Source organism: Notolabrus celidotus, chromosome 1 (genome assembly GCF_009762535.1).
Source record: "Notolabrus celidotus isolate fNotCel1 chromosome 1, fNotCel1.pri, whole genome shotgun sequence".
Lineage (NCBI taxonomy): Eukaryota > Metazoa > Chordata > Actinopteri > Labriformes > Labridae > Notolabrus > Notolabrus celidotus.
In genome coordinates this window covers 10706921-10726855 of record NC_048272.1, presented here as the reverse complement: position 1 = coordinate 10726855, position 19935 = coordinate 10706921, and the positions used below count along the sequence as shown (strand labels likewise).

Below are 19935 nucleotides of genomic sequence, written 5' to 3'. Positions count from 1 at the left end.
TCTAACCTCTTCCTTTAAGCTTTAAATGTCAGTGGAATTATCAGTGGTATTGCCTCAAACTGAAAAAGGAAGTTTGACTTTCCTTTTGGTTTGTTACCCTAATATATTTTAGAAAACAGGTCTGAAAAGGTAGCCAGATGGAGCTTCCTCGTGTAGACTGTCCACTTAAAAGCAGTTGTATGCTTATCTTAGGAAATGATTACAGCCCTTGTTGGTGATTCACGAGAGAAGCTTGTGGCTTGTTTTGGGATTGTATGTGACTTCACAGACCTAGAGGAAGTAAATTTTTCAGTGGTAATGGGTTTTTCTCTTTCATCGGTTGCCTGTTGAGATGATGTATAGCCCCTTTGAGATTAGCATCTTGCTTTTGGCAGGGCTGATTGATAGCTCTTCAGAGATTGGCTGAAAAAGGTGGCTGTAGGGAGAATATTCTGAAATTTCATATAAAGGGCAGAAAGCATTTAAACCATCTGTCTGTCAAATGAGATCTGAGTTTCAGCTGTGAAAATTGTGACTATATCTTGGATTGCTTGTTGAAACAGCTCTGGAGGAGCTAGTTTTTCTCAGCAGCCAGCAGAAGTGTAACAGCCTCAGGACTGATGGTGAAACACTGAGCGGCTTCTGTCAAGCAGCAGGCTCACTCTTATTGCTCTCAGATTTCCACTCTTTTTTCTCACTCGTGCCAAAGACAAACCTTGTGTTACTCTTAAAGAGCTCGTCCTGCACACTGTAGATGATCAGACATTGATAGCTTTTGGAGGCCTGTTTGTTTTTCTAAAAACATTTAGGCATCCAGTTACTTTGCTGCCACACACTCTTTTCTCAGTACCCACTTAGCTCAGTGAAGGCTCCGTAGACCAACCCCTGCTATTCAAACATCATGAATCTTTTTTCATTTTGAATACAAAGTTATTAACCGACATGCTATGTTGTGCCTCCTTTCTCTCCTCAGTTATTCATGTTTGGGATAATACATTTACATACTGTGTGCCCTTGCTCGCTCCAGGAAGTGGAGCAGCAGCCTCTGAGCATTCATCATTTACATGACGTGGCCTATATTCGGAGGACCGGAGAGGCCCGCCAGCATCAGCACTTCCACTCATCCACACTGCTTTATTCAAATGTTTCTTGTAAAATAGTAGTTCTACATGTGAGGGTCATTCGCTATTTGATGCTGGGAACCAGGAACGGTCACAGCAGACCTATTTTCATCTGTCAAAAGGAAGCTCTTAGATATATCTGTCAAACATTGACAAATCTCTGTTCACAGATTTGACATGATATCTAGAATCTGTGTGTGCAGGAGCAGACTTTGGTATGAGATGTTTTCATCTGTAGCATATGTGTAGTGTAAGGAGTGTAGACCAATGAAGAATAAGCAGGCTTTGGTATATGTAGGTAAAACATACTATGCGTAGAGCAGAAGCAGGCAGGACACGGTACACTGTAATGACATTCCAGGTCCCAATGGCAGTATTATAACGTGATTTATTTACTTCTGTAAACAGCTATCTGCACGCAGGTGCAGCTAACAATCCATTCCGAAAAAATAACTAAAACTACAGCTTAAACGACAAATCTGCTTAACACTTTATTTGGAATGCTAATAAGCAATAAGATATACCCACCGGCTGAAATGTTTCAAAAATGATTGATCCAACCTACATTAAAATCAAAGCATTTAAAAGTTGTTTTCTTTTTGTGTTAAGGGTAGACCGGACAAAGCAACTTTTTACAAATCTGCATCATGTTTTTTTGGCAAAAGACCTGTTATTTTTATGAGTTAATGCTAGGGGTGTCCCGATACAACTTTTTCACTTCCGATACGATACAGATATTGCAGCCTTGAGTTTTGGTCGATACCGATATCGATCGGATACGATATCAGCACGAATCATACATACTTTTATTACTTATTTTGTAGTATGGAATGTTAGAAAAGGCTAGATCAAGTGATAATAAAACACTTGTGAAATATCTTAAGTTAAATGATTTAGCCTCTGCTAAAAAGTAAAAATAAAACATTCTTGATGTGACCACTATGAAGATATTTTGATTCTCTTGATTCAAATAAAAAACCCATGGACAAAATATAATGGCTGTATTGCACTTTTACGACGGTCCCTGAATGCACCTCGCAGCGACAGAGGCACTTGACAGACAATTCACGGCACTCTGAAATGCATCTGCATCTGCATCTTTGATATCAAGGAGTTGATCCAAACTTACTAAATGTGTCTGATGTATCTCCAAGCTGGATTAAATCAAGCTGTGGACGCGGAGTTTTTTGCGGTGAGAGCGGCAAAACGTCAAATATTAAACAGACATCCCCCGGTTGTGTCTTTGTCACTAACGCCCAATATCGGATCGGGACACCCCTAGTTAATGCTGCCGAGGTAATCCAGATTGAAGACTCTGTGTAATTTACTGTTTACAGTGAAACTGAGACTCACCAGAAATAGATGAACACAAGCTTGTCAAGAGGATAAAATTTATCAAGAAATGACAGCGTGAATTTTGCAGTCACACCTGGAGGAACAAGTTCTGCTTCATTTTTTTATTTAAACACACAACCGCTCTTCTAGTTGCTCATCAGACTGTAAACAATGCAGCTTATTATAAAGAAAGTCTCAGCTGGAAGTTGTTTTTCACTAACCGATGGGTTGCAAGAAACCTTCCTCAAATTTGACCAGAGTTTGGGGAGTTGAGAGGCACACAGTAATTTGGACCTACACGTGTAAGTTGCCCCAGTGACAGCCATCCTTGGTGTTGATCTGCCCACTACTTGAACCAGCAGCATAGGTTGCCTAGCACAGCCAGGGTAAAAATAATAATCCATGACTATCTAGAAATTGTCACTAAAATAGATCTCTGTTATTGTAACAGAGGGTTTAAAGGCACACACAACTCCAAATCTTCTCTCTGTCGCGGACTGAAAGTTCAGCAGCTCTCCATCCTGTCCTGTCAGTAAATCCAAACATACCCTCGCTCTGTACAGACTGTTCCTGTCCTAGACTGTCGCTGTCTCACTAGGACAGATGTTTTGGTGGAGGGGGGTGGGGGGGAATAATGTGCCTCTGTCCTGCAGCTTTGTAAACCAGCCCTGCACAGTCAGCTCATCTGGCCTCTGTCTGCTCCGCTGGCTGAGCGAAGGCTGCAGGGACTTGCTCGCCCCCCCGGAGAGGCTGCTAGCTCTGCTGATGCTAGAGGAAACAAAACTTGGGGATGTATGGCACAGCCAGAGCTCAATTTGATGTCCTGGAACATTTTCACCAGAGCTTTAAGCCTGAGACAGCATTTCTCACTTCTGCTTTTTGTTTCTTTTTGCAAGTTTTTGGTGTGATGGCTCCCCCCCCTCCTCTCCTCCCTGCTCTGTGAGCCAGAGGGAAGGGCAGGGGAGGGGAAGGGAGGGGGAAGCCATCACGCCAAACAGACAGGTGAAACATTTTTCTGATCCTTTGGCCCGCAGCTTATCATAACATTGCTAATATAAATCAACACGACTTGTATAGAGTGCGTAGACGCATTTTTTGAAAGGCTGCATGTTTACACAATGTGCTGTATTCCCAGAGGTCTTTGCTCTGCAGGTTTAGGTTGCACTGAATGACACTGCTTTCAAGAACAATGTGTCAGAGGGAAAACCTCACAACAGAAAATATCAATGCGAGTGTATCCGGGGTTGTGACACCACTAGGTGCTATTAGCATGTTTAGCTCTGCTGTCAGTTTCTTCAGGCTGCACTCAGGTTGGCAGTGATTGTTGTGAAGTTGCTTGTCATCATGTCTCTGTGAGACAGCCTGCACAATGTATAGTTGTCTATACAATAACTCAAAAAAACATTTTAGTATTTGACATTAAAAAAGAGGTTCTGTCGTATTTGTTTGTCTCTTGGCGTTTGGGACAGTTATTAGTGAAAATGTAGAATTTTTTAAAAATGCTTTACAAACATGCCAGAATCTTATTTTGATGACAGCTGGCTGGTTGACAAAACACACCTTGAAGAGCAGCCACAGAAAAGAAGGCGTATAGGAAGAATAAACAAACTGGTGTATTTTCACTGCTTAAATGAATTTTCTAAACCTTATCAAATCACACAGCCGCACTCGCACCTAATTATGTGTAACTCTTAGCCTTACTTTTATCAAAGTGAATGTGTGTGTGAAGAAAAAAACAGCCCTTTATAGCTGTCAGGGATAAATTAACAAGGTGTAGAGACTAAAACAGATTTTTTTACCAGGCTGTAGACATGTTTAATTCTGCTGTAAAAATGTGCAGTTTTATTTGGGCTCTGATGGGGAACCCTGCAGCCTGTTTCACCAGCTGTGCGAAAGTTCAAACGTAGCCTAATCTGAACGTTATTTCTCATTTAGGATGAAGTCTACACTCTACTAACGTTGTGGGTGTAGCACCAGCTGAGACAGTTCCAACGTAGGCCTAAGTTACAACTTGATTCTTACACTTGGCTCCTAGTAGGTGTGAAGTCCTCCGTAGAGTACCAGTTGCTAGGAGTGTTGTTTTACTTCGGCAAAGCGTTATCTGCGAGAAATTACATCCTTTGGAAAAATATGATGACCAAGATTTGCGCTCCTGAGTATTAATGTTGTAGTTGACAATTTTACCACTCGTTGTCACTGTTATTATAGACAGTGTAGATTAAGGATTTCGGCTATAGTTATCACCTTACTTACTTTGACACTGTATCAAGATTTACATAACTTTTGTTGTTGTTCTGCGACTGTAGCAGAACTTCGTTTCAGCCGTTGGTCAGTCCTGAGAAGATTAGGCACGAAAGAAAATGTAACAACCCCTGCATCAAAATTGGTGCTTTCCTGTGATTGGCTGCTGGAAGGGCTGCTGGAAGTGTAAACGTCATATCTGCGACAATATTTTGGATGGTTTTGACGTTAAGGTCTACTAGTGAAGATGAACCTTACGTCTCTGTGGTGAAACCAAACAACGACACAACTTAAGTTACAAACTAACTAGTGTCAACGTATGGTTTAGTGAGGACTTTACACCCTAACTTAGGACACAACTTACACACAGCTGGTGCAACAGGCTGCTGGGCTTTTTGAGTCAGCCTCTAGTGGACACTTGCGGAACTGCAGTTTTTATGTGCGTCTCCATCAGCTATATTTTTCAGCACTGAAAGTAATAGTGATGGGTCACGGTTTATTTAGAGTATTCAAATACTCGTTATTTTTTAAATATGAAAGCCATTATGTAGCTATTACCTCCTCCTTTTCAGAGTGGTAGAGCATTATTTGCCTTTTATTGATATTTATTTATTGATTGAGCTTAGGAGAGACCGGAAATGTGGGGAGCAGAGAGTGAGGAAGGACACGCAGCAAATGGTCGAGGCTGGAACCGAATCTGCAACCTCTGCGATGAGAGCTATAGCCTCTGTATATGGGGCGTGGGCTTAGACCACTCGGCCATATATTTTCTGTTCTTTTACCAGACTGTGGTTACAGTCCAGTACAGCACATCAGAAAGCTGTTGTGCGGGGCACTGGTGGCCTAGCCGGTTCAATTCCCGGCTGCGACCATTTCCTGCATGTCTTCCCCCGCTCTCTACTCCCCACATTTCCTGTCTCTCTTCAGCTGTCGTATTGAATAAAGGCGAAAAAGCCCCCCAAAATTATAACTTTAAAAAAATATAACTTTAAAAAGCTGTTGTGCAGACGTTGCCAGGTGAAACTAAACCATAACTATACATATGTTAAACTGCCATATACAACAATAATACAAAGTTATGGATCTCTGCTTATGTCTACGTGTAATACTGGTGAAAGGTGTGTATGTGCCTGTGTGGGGGATTCAAAAAACTGTGAGATCCCAGTGTGACTATCAAACAGTAATTTTGATTGATATGCCCGTCCCTAATAGAAACAAGCATGGTAACATGGTGTTTGCAGCGTGTTAGATATTTTGTTCAGTTTTGATCCACTAAAATAAAAATAATCACACATGCTCAAAACCCTTTGATTGTTACTCCCTTCCATACTTTAAATGTGCAATAGAAAACTCCTGAGTTATACAGCGTCTTTGTTACCATCGTTACAAAATACTCTTGTTTTTATGAAGCCTGCAATGCTCATCTCTTAAAGATAAGATGAACTTCTGATTTATTAATGATGAGCAGATAGATTACATTTCAGTCCAACATTAAAACCATGCAAGAACAACATGGTCCTGTGATGAGTCTGCAGGGTTCCCACGCGTCCTGGAAAACCTGGAAAACCTGGAAATCAGTTGACCAGTTTTCCAGTACTGGAAAAAACCTGGAAAATGGGAGAAAAAGTAAAATGTCCTGGAAAATCACATATAGTCCTGGAAAATGATTCCAACATGGCTGCGTTTGACCTGACCCTATTAACAAAACACATCCCCATTCATTGAAAGTTGAGTGCACGCTGTGCTGGAAAAGACAGCGACACTGCACAACTTTTTTCACATATTTTCTCCTTCACTTCATAATCATGCATTCACAGAACGGGGGTATATTGTTTATGTTTTATGGTACATTAGGCTCAATTACCGTACTCTAGCTCAATTGTTCTCAAAGTGGGGTCCTTGGACCCCTGGGGGTCTGCGAACCATAGCGTGGGGGTCCGTGAAATAATTTGAATACATTTCTAATAAATCATAAAATTGTGCTGTGTCATTACAAAACAGCATATACACCATTGTTATGATACAATTTGGTGGCTCGAAGGGATATGTGAGTCTTGCTACTGTTAATTTTCTGAAAGCGTTTAGGATCAATTACTTGAAAAGTATAAATGCTGTCATGTTGAGCCCACAAGGAATGAAATGACCCTCTGTTTTAAAGTATACAAGTTGTATTTACTTGATTCAAATTGAAGTGTTATCTGTTTATCACTATGGTACAGGTCTGAAGTATTTACATTGATACGTTTTACAATACAAATAGTTCCAAGGGCAACTAAGAGTGCAAATGGTAGTAAGCATGTGCTTTAGTGATGGGAAGTTGGGCTCTTTTCAGAGAGCCGGCTCTTTCGACTCTCAAACGGCTCTTAATGTAGGATCTTTTGTAGCTGTATATTTTACCTTAATTTTGCAAAGAGTAATAGTTTGTGTTGAAAACCCTTTTACGTACAGTGTTTTTATGATTGTGTGCATTTCTTCTGTTACAAAATCATTCTCACCCTGATCCTAGGGTTATGATTAGGGTTAGGGTTAGGATTGTGGTTAGGGTTAGGGTTAGGATTAGGGTTAGGGTTAGGGTTAGGGTTAGGGTTAGGATTAGGCTTAGGGTTAGGATTAGGGTTAGGGTTAGGATTAGGGTTATGATTAGGGTTATGATTAGGGTTAGGGTTAGGGTTAGGGTTAGTATTAGGGTTAGGATAAGGGTTAGGGTTAGGGTTATGATTAGGGTTATGATTAGGATTAGGGTTAGGGTTAGGATTAGGGTTAGTATTAGGGTTAGGATAAGGGTTAGGGTTAGGGTTATGATTAGGGTTATGATTAGGGTTAGGGTTAGGGTTAGGATTAGGGTTAGTATTAGGGTTAGGATTAGGGTTAGGGTTAGGATTAGGGTTAGCGTTAGGGTTAGGGTTATGATTAGGGTTATGATTAGGGTTAGGGTTAGGGTTAGGATTAGGGTTAGTATTAGGGTTAGGATTAGGGTTAGGGTTAGGGTTAGGGTAAGGGGTTAGGGGTTAGGGTTAGGATTAGGGTTAGGGTTAGGGTTAGGATTAGGGTTAGGATGAGGGTTAGGGTTAGGGTTAGGATTAGGGTTATGATTAGGGTTATGGTTAGGGTTAGGGTTAGGATTAGGGTTAGTATTAGGGTTAGGATGAGGGTCAGGGTTAGGGTGAGGATTAGGGTTAGGGTTTAGGGTTAGGATTAGGGTTAGGGTTAGGAATAGGGTTAGGGTTAGGAATAGGGTTATGGTTAGGGTTAGGGTTAGGGTTATGATTAGGGTTAGGGTTAGGGTTAGGGTTTAGGGTTAGGGTTAGGATTAGAGTTAGGGTTAGGGTTAGGGTTAGGATTAGGGTTAGGGTTAGGATTAGGGTTAGGGTTAGGATTAGAGTTAGGGTTAGGGTTAGGGTTAGGGTTAGGGTTAGGATTAGGGTTAGGGTTGGGATTAGGGTTAGGGTTAGGGTTAGGGTTTAGGGTTAGGGTTAGGATTAGAGTTAGGGTTAGGGTTAGGGTTAGGATTAGGGTTAGGGTTAGGGTTTAGGGTTAGGGTTAGGATTAGAGTTAGGGTTAGGGTTAGGGTTAGGATTAGGGTTAGGGTTAGGGTTAGGGTTTAGGGTTAGGGTTAGGATTAGAGTTAGGGTTAGGGTTAGGATTAGGGTTAGGGTTAGGATTAGGGTTAGGGTTGGGATTAGGGTTAGGGTTAGGGTTAGGATTAGGTTTAGGTTAGAACCATATCTAAACTTAAGCATACAAGAACTAGAACCAAACTCATGCAAACAGAACCAGAATCAAACTCAACCAGAACCAAACCAGAATCAAACTCAACCAGAACCAAACCAGTACCAAACCAGAACCCTAATAGAACTGAACGAGAACCGACCCAGAACCGAACCAGACCCGAACCAGAACCGAACCAGAAACGTACCAGAACTGAACCAGAACCGAATACCATACCAGAACCGAACCAGAGTTGAACCAGAACCGAACCAGAACCGAACCAGAACTGAACCAGAACCGAACCGAACCAGAACCGAATCAGAACCGAACCAGAACCGTACCAGAACCATACCAGAACCGAACCAGACTTGAACCAGAATAGAACCAGACCCGAACCAGAACCGAACCGGAACCGAACTGGAACCGAACCAGAACCGAATCAGAACCGAACCAGAACCGAACCAGAACCGTACCAGAACCGAACCAGACGTGAACCAGAATCGAACCAGAACAGAACCGAACCAGAACCTTACCAGAACAGAACCAGAACCAAACTCAAGCAAACGGAACCAGAACCAACTCAGGTAAACCGAACCAGAACCAAACTCAAGCAAACAGAACCAGAACCAAACTCAAGCAAACATTATTAACGTCCTCAGGTTGGTATTGAGAAAAATCAGATGCCTCAGCTTGGATGGGCTGATCCGATTTCTCCTCTCAGCGAGTATTTGCCCGGTCTTCAAGAAGACTCTCTCTGAAGGAACAGATGAAGCCAGGATACACAGCCTCCCCTCCACCACCTGTATCCTATATCCTCACTTATGATTGGCCACATGGCCGCCATGCTGACCAATCAAAACAAAGTTCTGCTGTGAGCAGAGCTGGGGCTGAGCACTGAGAGAGCTAAGGAGGGAAAGGAAAAAACTGGGAGCCGTCTCTCTCTCTTGATGCGAGCCGGCTCTTCTGATTCACTACAAAGCATCGACTCTCAGAGCCGCAGCTTTTGATCATGACACATCACTAATGTGCTTAATCTGTGTTACAATTATGAGGGGGCCATGGACAATTTTCTCACCTGTAAGGGGTCCCTGGCTATTCTATTATCAATTTGCCATAATTTTTAAGTATGTAAGAGATGATTTTATTGATAGCCATAGACTACTACTATGTCTTTCAATGTAGACTTCCACTGAGAGGAACATATTAGACTATTTAGGAACTAAATTAGGAACTAAATTTAGACGGTCATACCAGCTTGATCATCAATGAAAATGTCCTGGAAATGTCCTGGAAAATGATCTCTGGAAAAGAGTGGGAACCCTGGTCTGCTTTCAGGAAGACCTCGCCTGCTAAGAGTGAGTCTCTTTTTTTAACAACACAGCAGCCTAGATAAGGTCTGTGTGCACAAACTCTACGTGAGGTGACATGAGGTAGATGTGTTGTGTGATTTGTGTGTAGCCTCCTGCGTTTTATTTCAGCCTTGAACTGATGGTGTGTTATTGCTCCTGTGACTCTGTACCTGGGTGTGGACCACATATTTCAGACCCCCCTCCACGTTGAAGCAGAACAAACCCATAAAGCTTGCAGCCACGCTGTAACAACTGCAGCGTGCTCACTGCTTTATCATTGGCTGGCATTCTATTTTCCCAGCCTGTCTTCTACCTGACAGAATTACACCTTCAGCTCGCTTTAGGTAATGCCGAAATGAAAACTAGTACAGTGAGAGATTGAGGGCTCTGCTGTGTGTAATGATAAACAGATGAGAGAGAGCCCACTGTAATTATACGCCTATGAAGCACGTTAGCCATGAGCTTTGTTGATTGTTCAGTTAGAAGATAAGTTTCCCTGATTATTGTTTTTTCCTCGTCTTAGTCCGTGTGAATGAAATCACTGAAAGCCTGTCTCGTCTGTGTGTGAGCGCAAAATTCTCCACCCTGTAGGCTTTTTATTATTCATGCTGTGACACCACATTTTGTTTTGTTCGCCACTTCATCGGGCTGACAGTTTGAAGCCAATAACGCTCTTTAAATCCTGAACGAGCTGCTGAATGTAATCAAGCTCACAGCTGCAGGAAAAAAGTATGAGAGATTTTTAAGCCATGAGCACATTTTTACAAAAAAAAATAAAGCTAGTATTCTATAATGTGATCCATTTATTTGCTTGTAAATATCTGCAAGAGCTGCTAACATGACAGGAGAGGAAGAGGAAGAAGAAGGGAATGACAGCAGGATGAAATGAGTTTAAGATTTATAATCCTCCAGCCGTGACCCCCATTTCCTGCATTTTGACGTCCTGGGGAAAAGTCATGTCAGACTTGTGTTGGCCAGATGAGACGGACAGGAGTGAGACACCTCTACACACACACACTCACTCACACTGTGCACACGCAAACCTCTCTGTCAGAGCCCCTGCTGATATACCAGCATTCATTCACCTGCAGTCTCTGTTTTTGTCTTGTCATGTAAAACTGTTTTTCTAGTCGTCACGTACACGTTCCCACCAGAGAGAGAATCAAATCTAACTCTGATCCCTAACTCCTCGCCCATGTGTGGTAACTGACACTACAGCAGTGCCTTTTTTCTCTGTTTCAGCACAAATTTCCATCTGTAAGATGCTCAAAGGACAGTTTTTGCTTCCAGGAAGATTAAAGAGGATTATGTAATTGCACGTTATGGAGGAGCTTTTAGGGCCTTCGAGTGTGTAAAGATGATTTTACCAGAGTTGTTTTTTACTGTTTCTAAAATGCAGCTTTGCCTTCTTACATCCAGCTTAAGCACTGAATTCACATAACTCAAGGGACAAGTCCTTTTTAGCGACGGGAACCCAGTGCAGACACGTATTTTTCAACCATTTGTTGTGCAAAGAATAAAACAAACTTTCCGTGGATGGAACACTTATTGTAAGAAACCTTGTGCAGAGGACTTAAGCGTGAGAGCACTAACAGCTCAAGTTGCCCTTGTTTGCCCGGTCGGTCGAAATGTGTGCAGCGGGGGATAGTGGAGGAGCATGTTTTCTCTGCCAGTCTGTCAGTGTTGGTCTGTCTCAGTGTGTGGGAGCAGCCTTTGACCTGCTGCAGACGAGCGGGTAGCGATGAGGCGGAGTAGAGCCTGCCGAGCCCTGCCGCACTCCTTATCATTAGCATGGAGAGTCACGCTCTCCCTCTGCACCAGCCATTGTTTTTCCACCGTTTCTGTCCTTGAGAAGAAACAAGCTTCATCTACAACAACCTACATTTGCTCCTTTTTCTAATTTAGCAGCTGATAATGAAGGTCAAGGTCTTTCTTATACATTACTAATTGGTGCATGGCTTACTCTGCTCTCGTCTCTGGTGATATATTAACCTTTTTTTTCCTTGCGACTAGATGCTTGAATTATTATGTATTTATGTCACTGGAGATCCATTCTGGTTTTTATTTCAGCAGTAGCAGAGTGATGGCTGTTTTCTCGGCCCCGCTAAGCTGACAGTTCCATTTGGTGGATTTCCGCGGGTGTTCGGAGAAGGTGACACACAGGTTATATGAGAAGAGAGACCAGCAGCAGGGGTGGCTTAACAGGGGGTTTGAAATAAATTAGGCTTGTGCCATGCTGTTCCCTTTGATTCAATTTTTCATTTCCCTCTGAAGCCAAGCAAATGAAAGGATGGAAGAAGATGGATTTTTACAGCCGCGTGTGCGTTCTATTTCTATTTTAGGTTTTGTCCACCCCACATTTTCTGTTTGATTCTGAGTTGATTTGTATAGACGGGTTTGTATTTTTGTCTTGTTTGTTTATTCGACTCAGAGTGTGATGACTTTCTTCTTTCCTGATACAACTAAAACCACATTCGGTGTCATAGTTTGCACGCTTATTTAGAAGTGTAGTGGTTCATGCTCAGATCCGGTTAAACCAAAATCCATCGAAGTCCATAAAAGTTAGGTCCATGATTAGGGCTGCAAAGTTCCGGTAAATTTCAAAGTTGGAAACTTTCCATGGGAATTAACGGGAATAAACCAGGAATTTACTAAATTGAAGGTTGGCTCTTAATAGGGAACTTAAATAAAGTTGGGGAAAATATATTTTAGCACAATCCTGACTGAAACAACCAGATTTCATGCAAGTACAGTTGAAGATCTATGCTATTCCTCAATCACATGCACATAGCACACTGCTAACTGCAGGGCTATTAAGACCACGCCCCCTACATGCACTTTTTATTTGAATGTTGAATGGGACTTTTTTGGAGGAAGAGGGGCTCTTTTCATTTAACATTTTGAATGGGACTTTGATGGGATTGCATTTTTGTTAATTTTTGAATGGGTTGGGTCAGGGGGATGAGTAATATTTAAGTCAACATTCATGTTTTTGTTCCTCAGTGAAAAAATTGATTGTTCAATCAAATATTTAGCACTTGATAAACTTCTACTTACAAATAAATCTGTTTTAATTGTATTATTTTGGATGGATGTCTGCTTATAAGAAAACAAATATTTATGCTTGAATATGATACATTTCCATTAAATTTCCATTAATTCCCATAAATTCCCATAATTTCCAATTTGGAATATTTCCAAAATTCCCCAGCTTAACTTCCCATGGAAATTTACCGGAAATTTTCCACCCCTTTGCAACCTATCCATGATACAATAAAGTTCTCAAACATTTCAGTACCACATGATTTAATCGATACAAGATAGTATAAAAAGTTATAGTGAGCATTAATAAGCACCAAGTTCTCTACTCATATTTTTAACCTGGAGCTGCTGCTAGTAAATCAAAGAGAGAGACGGAGCAGCGGTAGTAGATCGACACAGAAATGAAGTACAAGTGCTGGTTAAGAAAACAAAGTGGTCAAATAAACAGTTAACTCATTTTCAGACTCTCTAAATAGCTTCTCAACACCACGCCACACTACGCCACACCACACCACACCACACCACACCACTAACTCTCCTCACCCACAGGTTGGTGAGTACTGCTGTTTTATGAGGCCCTTATTCCATCTTATAAAGCCACATTATGTTTATGTCTGCTGCAGAGAGAGAGAGAGAGAGAGAGAGAGAGAGAGAGAGAGAGAGAGAGAGAGAGAGAGAGAGAGAGAGAGAGAGAGAGAGAGAGAGAGAGAGAGAGAGAGAGAGAGAGAGAGAGAGAGAGAGAGAGAGAGAGAGAGAGAGAGAGAGAGAGAGAGAGAGAGAGAGAGAGAGAGAGAGAGAGAGAGAGAGAGAGAGAGAGAGAGAGAGAGAGAGAGAGAGAGAGAGAGAGAGAGAAGGGGAGAGAGATGACAATGTCCCCTGGTCCCTTCATGTTTTCTATCAGTCGCGACCTCCGGACTGTTGACAGGGAGCTTCACAGCCCTGTATGATGACTGTCGCCCTTAAAATGACCACACTAGTAGGACAATTTGAAAAAGCAGACAGAGAGGACACCCTATGCAGATACACATGCCATCACACACAGTGAATAATAATTCCCCAATGTGAATTCAGTTTTGCCTTTCATAACTATTAACATTCAAATGTTCTATATTCAATGACTTTGTGTGTACCAGCACACTGTGGTGGAGCAAGTCTTTTTTGACTAGCTGGCCAATTTGGGCACCATAGACTGTATAATTAATGTACGTAGTATCATCACGTCACCCATCTGTTTCTGAAGCGCTGTTTTGAAGCCAATTGTCGGTGGGAGCCGTATTGGAAGTGCTGAATGCAACGTAACTTGAGCTAGTGTGACGTAAAGAGGCGGGATTTGAGCCTCTTAGCCAACAGCTACAGTGTTCCCGCCTGTCTGTCAAGTCAGTCATGTCCTTAAATGGGCAAAATTTGTAATCTTGATATCTTCTGAACTGTCTCGTTATTAAAAAAATTAAACCCCCGTACCCCGTGTGTGCTGACAGAGAAATTAGCTATTAAGGCTGAAGCAGTTTTTTGTACCAGGTTGTAAACATGTTTTGTTTATGCTGCAAAGATCGTCTTTTTTGAATGGGTGTGTATGTGGTTTCTGGTGTTTCTGTAGCTAACCTCAAGCGGACGCTTAATGAACTGCAGTTTATAACACTTCCGCATGGGCTTCATATTTTGAGACCGGAGGTTGTCACTTGTTGGGCACTGACTTGGGAGACTTACTGTAAACCCAGGAGGGTTAACTCCGCTAATCACATCTACTTTAACTTCTAATATAAAAGACTTCTAAAAAGTTATATTCTCGTATCTACTTTTTTACTTTGAAGGTAACACTGCTGAACTTAACTCTTCAAAGCATAAAAATGAAGGCGATACTCCAAAGTCACCTTTTAAAGTACCAAGAAAAGAAAATGTTCAATGTCAGTGCCGCCTCTGACAAGCAAAGGGGGTTTAAGATTTAGGGGTGGAGCCATCACCTCCTGGCCCCACCTCTTCCACCAGGTTGTAAACCAAAAATAACAAACTTACTCGTTATGGATGCACAGGAGTTACTTTTTTTTGGTTGCCAATATCTTTTGATTTTTACTGGTATGGTATAGAATTTCAAAATCCTGGTATTGTGACATCTAGGTTAAAAATGTTATTTTGTTATTGTGTACTGCACTGTACAAATAGAAGTTAGTGCTTACCTTGCCGATTTAAGACCAATGCTCGTCCTCTGTGAAAGAAAAGAAACCAATCTTACACTGGGCTGTTGAAAGTTAACATGGTAAATCTGAAGCTTTAGTTTTGAGAGGATTTGTGAACTTACAGAATGCACAGACCCAAAAACACACAAGTCCCATAACCCATTGCACATCTTTTCCTTAGCATACCATGCTTCAGTACTCTCATTACTTTTTCATCTGCTTTGCTGTCATCCAGTCTTTTTGAGCATCTTTTGATGCAATCTTTTTCAAAAAGTCATACTCAAAATCATCTCCAAAAAATTAGGAACATCTTGAGTGTCAGTTTTCTTTGATCTTGGACTTATCTTAGACTTAGCTCTGTGGTAATGGCGTCAACTCTTACACAAGGGTCCACGGCTCTGACCCAGAGGCCTCAGTCTGGACCCTGAGACATCTCACTCTCTCTGCCGTCTGTCTTGTCTCTCCGTCAGTTAGGTTAAAAATGTCCCAAAAATATCTCTAAAAAGGTACTTTTTATGTTGTGCTATGAAAAATTAGAGTTCTGTAATGCTCTTTTAACCAAATACTTTCAGAATATATGGCATTGCACTCAAACTTATGAATGCTAAAGTTAGTTGAATAAGAATGTAAGCAATGTAACTTTAAAACCGTCATGTTTCATCGGGGTTCTGAGTATGCTAGCATGTAATGTTACCTTTTATTTCGAAGCAGTAGTGTGCTTCACTACAACTTAACAGAGCTGCCTATATGGCTATACACTTGCAGAATTGTTTCAATGCAAATTCAATCTTCTTGATGTGCCACATAACCCAAGAACTCACAAGTTTTTATTTTCACAAAATCCAACCCAAGTCTTCTGCAGCCTTATTCTTTATTTATGCAGTCAGTAAAGTGGATACAGATGAATAAATTTCCGAGCCGTACAATGAGCTTTTTGCACATTTGAATTTATGAGTCTCCATTAAAGGAGGACGTCTGCTGAACCACTTCTGTCCTAAAAGCTAAATCCGAGTGTGCCGGTGTGTTTGGCACGCGGGACCTGCATAAAAACTCTGCACTATTCGTGACAGCAGCCGTCCCAGACAGCCCCCACAGAGCCTCCCACCTGCCTTGGGGAGACTTGGAGGTGGCTGAGCGGTGCAGGTTCTGCCAGCGTGTGCTTGACTAAAGATGAGACCCAGTTTTTCTCTGACACAGCTCAGCATCTCCAGAGATTTTATTTTATCTCTTTCATACATCTCTCTCCATCTGTTTTGCTTGTTTTGTAGCCGAGGCTTAAGTCTTTGCTGCCTTGTGCTCATGCAAAGTGCTGACACACAAGTAAAATGATCAAAATTAATATAATAGAATTCAGTCTTGCATAAAAAGGTCTTCCATAATAAATTGCATTTAATTTTTGCAACTGCGAGTGCTTTTGGTACACTTTTTTAGAACAGGAGAGGATCAAGTACCTCTCTGTTATTAAACTGCCTTTAAAGTGACCGGTTGTTTGTGTTTGTTTTATTGCATTGCAGAGGGAGATGAAGGAGCAGCTGGCCACCCTGCAGGACAGTGAGAAGGGACACACTGAAGCCCTGCAGCTCTTGCAAAGACAGCTCACTGAGACTAAGGTACAGTCACATAAAAATAAAACAACTTTTCTCATTAAAAAAACAACTTTTCTCATTAAAATCTTCACCAGCAGGAATCACCCAGTTTATATGAGGCTGCTAAAAATAATGTTCAAAATCTAAATATAGTTTAAAAAATGTCAGAAATGAAAAGGAATGGCCTCTAGCAGGCTGAGTCATGCTTTAATCTACCCTGTAACGATGATGTAACAAAAAATCTTTACATTTGATTTGCTGAAAACAAGCACTCGTTAGCATTTTGCTGAATAAACACATTACAATTGATCGAGTAATCAACTAATTGTTTGTGCATAAGTTGCAACTGAAGCCTAATGCATTAACAGTCATTCAGTTAGATTGATACAGGGATCAGAAGCATTCATCAGCAACTGTTTAGTTTGTTTTATTTATTTCAGTAAATATATAAATAATAAATGAATATTCCAAAGTTCCATCTAATCATTGTATTTAATTATGAGCTTGTTGTACTAGTTTGTCTTGTTTGATGTTGAACTGAATATTAATTTCTTACTTGAGAATTTTCTTGGGGAATCATTGAGGGGATAAAATTCCTAGAATTAAAAGATGTAAAACCCCTGAGGTAGTATCTTTAAGATGTTTTGTTTTGTCTTCAAAAAATACGGAAACCAGGGAGCCATTTGCCTTTAAGTGTTAGCCCCATATACAGTGCCTACAAATATATTAAAATATATATTTAAAATTAAAAAACGAAAGACTTTAAAACACTGCACCTATTGTGCTTAAAAAATCAACACATTCACATGAACAATCAGACACTGTGACTTAAAAAAAAAACTGAAATAATTTGTCAATTCTATATTTTCAACAGGCCTTTATTGACGGAATTCTCCAAGACTGTTGATTGCAGCAATAAACAATATTCAGATGTCATCTTCCCAAAAAAGAAAAGGGGGGTTTGATTTGATAGAGAGAAATTACACACTTACAAATGCAGTCGGTAGTCGGTCATAACAGACTGTGTGGATACTGAAAGAAATGAGACAGCCAGTTGGAGACAGCAGTACTTATATGGTAAAAACGAGTCATTTAAAAAATGTCATCTCCCATGTCTCACAGTATTTAACATCTGCAGTCTGCAGACACCGATTATCCATTTTTCCCTCTGGACTGACTTCCATTGACAGTCACACCCCAACAAGTAAATTGGTGTATTGAGCTGTTTAATCTGGACACCTTGTTTTAATCAGCAAACCATGAGCATCCACTCAATATTTCAGTCCCTGAACCTCCCACACACACCCACCCTACTCCCTTCTCTCCTGTAGAGACATCAAATCTATTGACCAAGGAGGGGTCCCTGGCAGAGACGTATCGCAGCCGTCAGCGTTATTTGCCATTTAGGGGACACATTCTCCTTTCTCTTGTTTTTGTACCCGCTGTCTGATGTCGCAGCATCACTCATTTTCCTTCTACTGCGGAATGAACCAGACCCTGTCCATTCAGGCCGTGTATCGACTCACACAGACTGCTAGATATAGGCCTTTCAGCTGCCCCAACTCCTCATTGGAAATGGGCTGATCTCATTAGATTTACATCCATTTGCAGAGTGCTCTGACTGGAAGAGAGCCATGCTGTGACCTCATTGATATCTGATGCATTTAGGTAGCTGACAATGAAATGTCTCCTTGCATTTCTTCATGTTGCACATTTGAGCTGACCTGATGTTTTCTTTTTTTTCTGCTTCGTTTTTACTTATTTTTTGTTGAAAGACTACACCTCAACACTTGTTTGCAAGCCTGTATCATTGTCAGTGGTGGACCAAGTACACAGCTTCATTACTTAAGTCAAAGTACAGATACTCCATGTCAAATATTACTCCAATACAAGTGAAAGTTGTTCTGTCAAATTATTACTTGAGTTAAAATACTGAAGTACTTGCTTTTAAAAATACTTCAGTATTCAAAGTACTTTTTCTCAAATTTCTCAAACTTCTCAAAACTTTGTTTTTTCAAAATACATAAATGCAGTCCAGAATAAATAGGAGTATATTCTGTTACATTATGTTTATTTAGGAACCATTACTTAAAATCTCTAAAAACTATACCATGGAATAAAAACAGCAACTAAGTTACTCCAAGCACAGACAACTTAGTTTAAAATGTTCATCTGGAATGAAGCAAATGTTACGTAGCTCAACACGCTTTCTCAGGTTGGACAGTGACTTTTTGTATGTTTGGGCAGAGTGGGAAACAGGGAGAACATTTCAAACGATACGTATCATTCTTCATTTCAAAAACCTCTAACACGGGCTGAAGATATGGACATGGCTGCTCAGGTGGAGAAATATAGCCACCATCACCACCTCTAAATGAACTGCCTGATCTGAGTGAAATCTGCTCTGTGTTTGCTCCACGTTCAACCGTGGAGACGCATAATATACAGGTATGGCTAAACCACTGAGACAAACAGAACTACACAAACACATTTTATGTCTTAGGGATCAGATTTCAGAAAAGAGAAAGAAATGAATGAGCTGACGTCAAAGCAAAAGTGGTGAGTAACTAGAGCACTGATAGAAATGTAGTGGAGTAAAATGTTCAATAATTGTCTTCTGAATGTAGTGGAGTTAAAGTAACAAGTTCCCCCCAAAAATAATACTCAAGTAAAGAACAGATACTCAAAAAATTTACTTAAGTACAGTACTCAAGTAAATTTACTTTGTTACTGTCCCCCACCGATCATTGTCAAACTTGGGCTGAATATTGAGAAAAAAACTGACACAGCAAAACGTCTTCTTCATTGTTAACACCTTGGACCTACACTGCCCACAATTCCACTTGACTTCTGACGTTTTGGTCCAACATTGAGGTGTTTTTTGCTAGCAATTAGTTTAGCATCAAATTATAAGCAGCTTACACACATCCAGGAAGCCCACTTATTTTATTCCCAATCTGAAGTCTCCAGCTTTACTCGACGCTGACTCCATTGACATTTTTTCCTCTTGTGAAGTGTATACAGACATTTCTCCGGGTCAGTTTTTTGAGGAGGGTCACCGCAGCAGCCCGGCGCTCATTCTCACTGCATGCGCCTCCCTAGCACTCCAATTGAAGTCCTTGGCATCGCGTGTGTCTCCTTCCAAAGGGTACACATTGTGTTCTATTCACATGCTCACCAGGGATTCACTTCATAATCACATGCTTCCCTGAGAGGTAGCCAGCCTCCTGTCTCCAAGGGCTGCAGACTCCCTCTCAGTGCCATCATCAGCACTGAGCCTGCTGAGCCAAAGCCGCAGACACGTCACCGAGTGACTGATATTTTAGCTGCTGCAGTCCTCCTCCTCCTCCCCCATACCATCAGATTTCAGCTCTTAACTTGGCAGGTGGGCTGGGATACG

The 19935-nt window shown here is 41.2% G+C and overlaps 1 protein-coding gene across 2 annotated transcripts in view; it reads left to right on the top strand.

Annotated features, from left to right (window-relative positions):
* The window catches only part of trim62.1 (tripartite motif containing 62, tandem duplicate 1), a 55237-nt gene that overhangs the window by 21397 nt on the left and 13905 nt on the right, over nt 1–19935 (top strand). For both annotated transcript variants that reach the window (XM_034686826.1, XM_034686831.1), the window contains exon 3: nt 16464–16559. In XM_034686826.1, coding sequence (XP_034542717.1) covers nt 16464–16559 — 96 coding nt within the window. The remainder of the gene's footprint in view (nt 1–16463; nt 16560–19935) is intronic.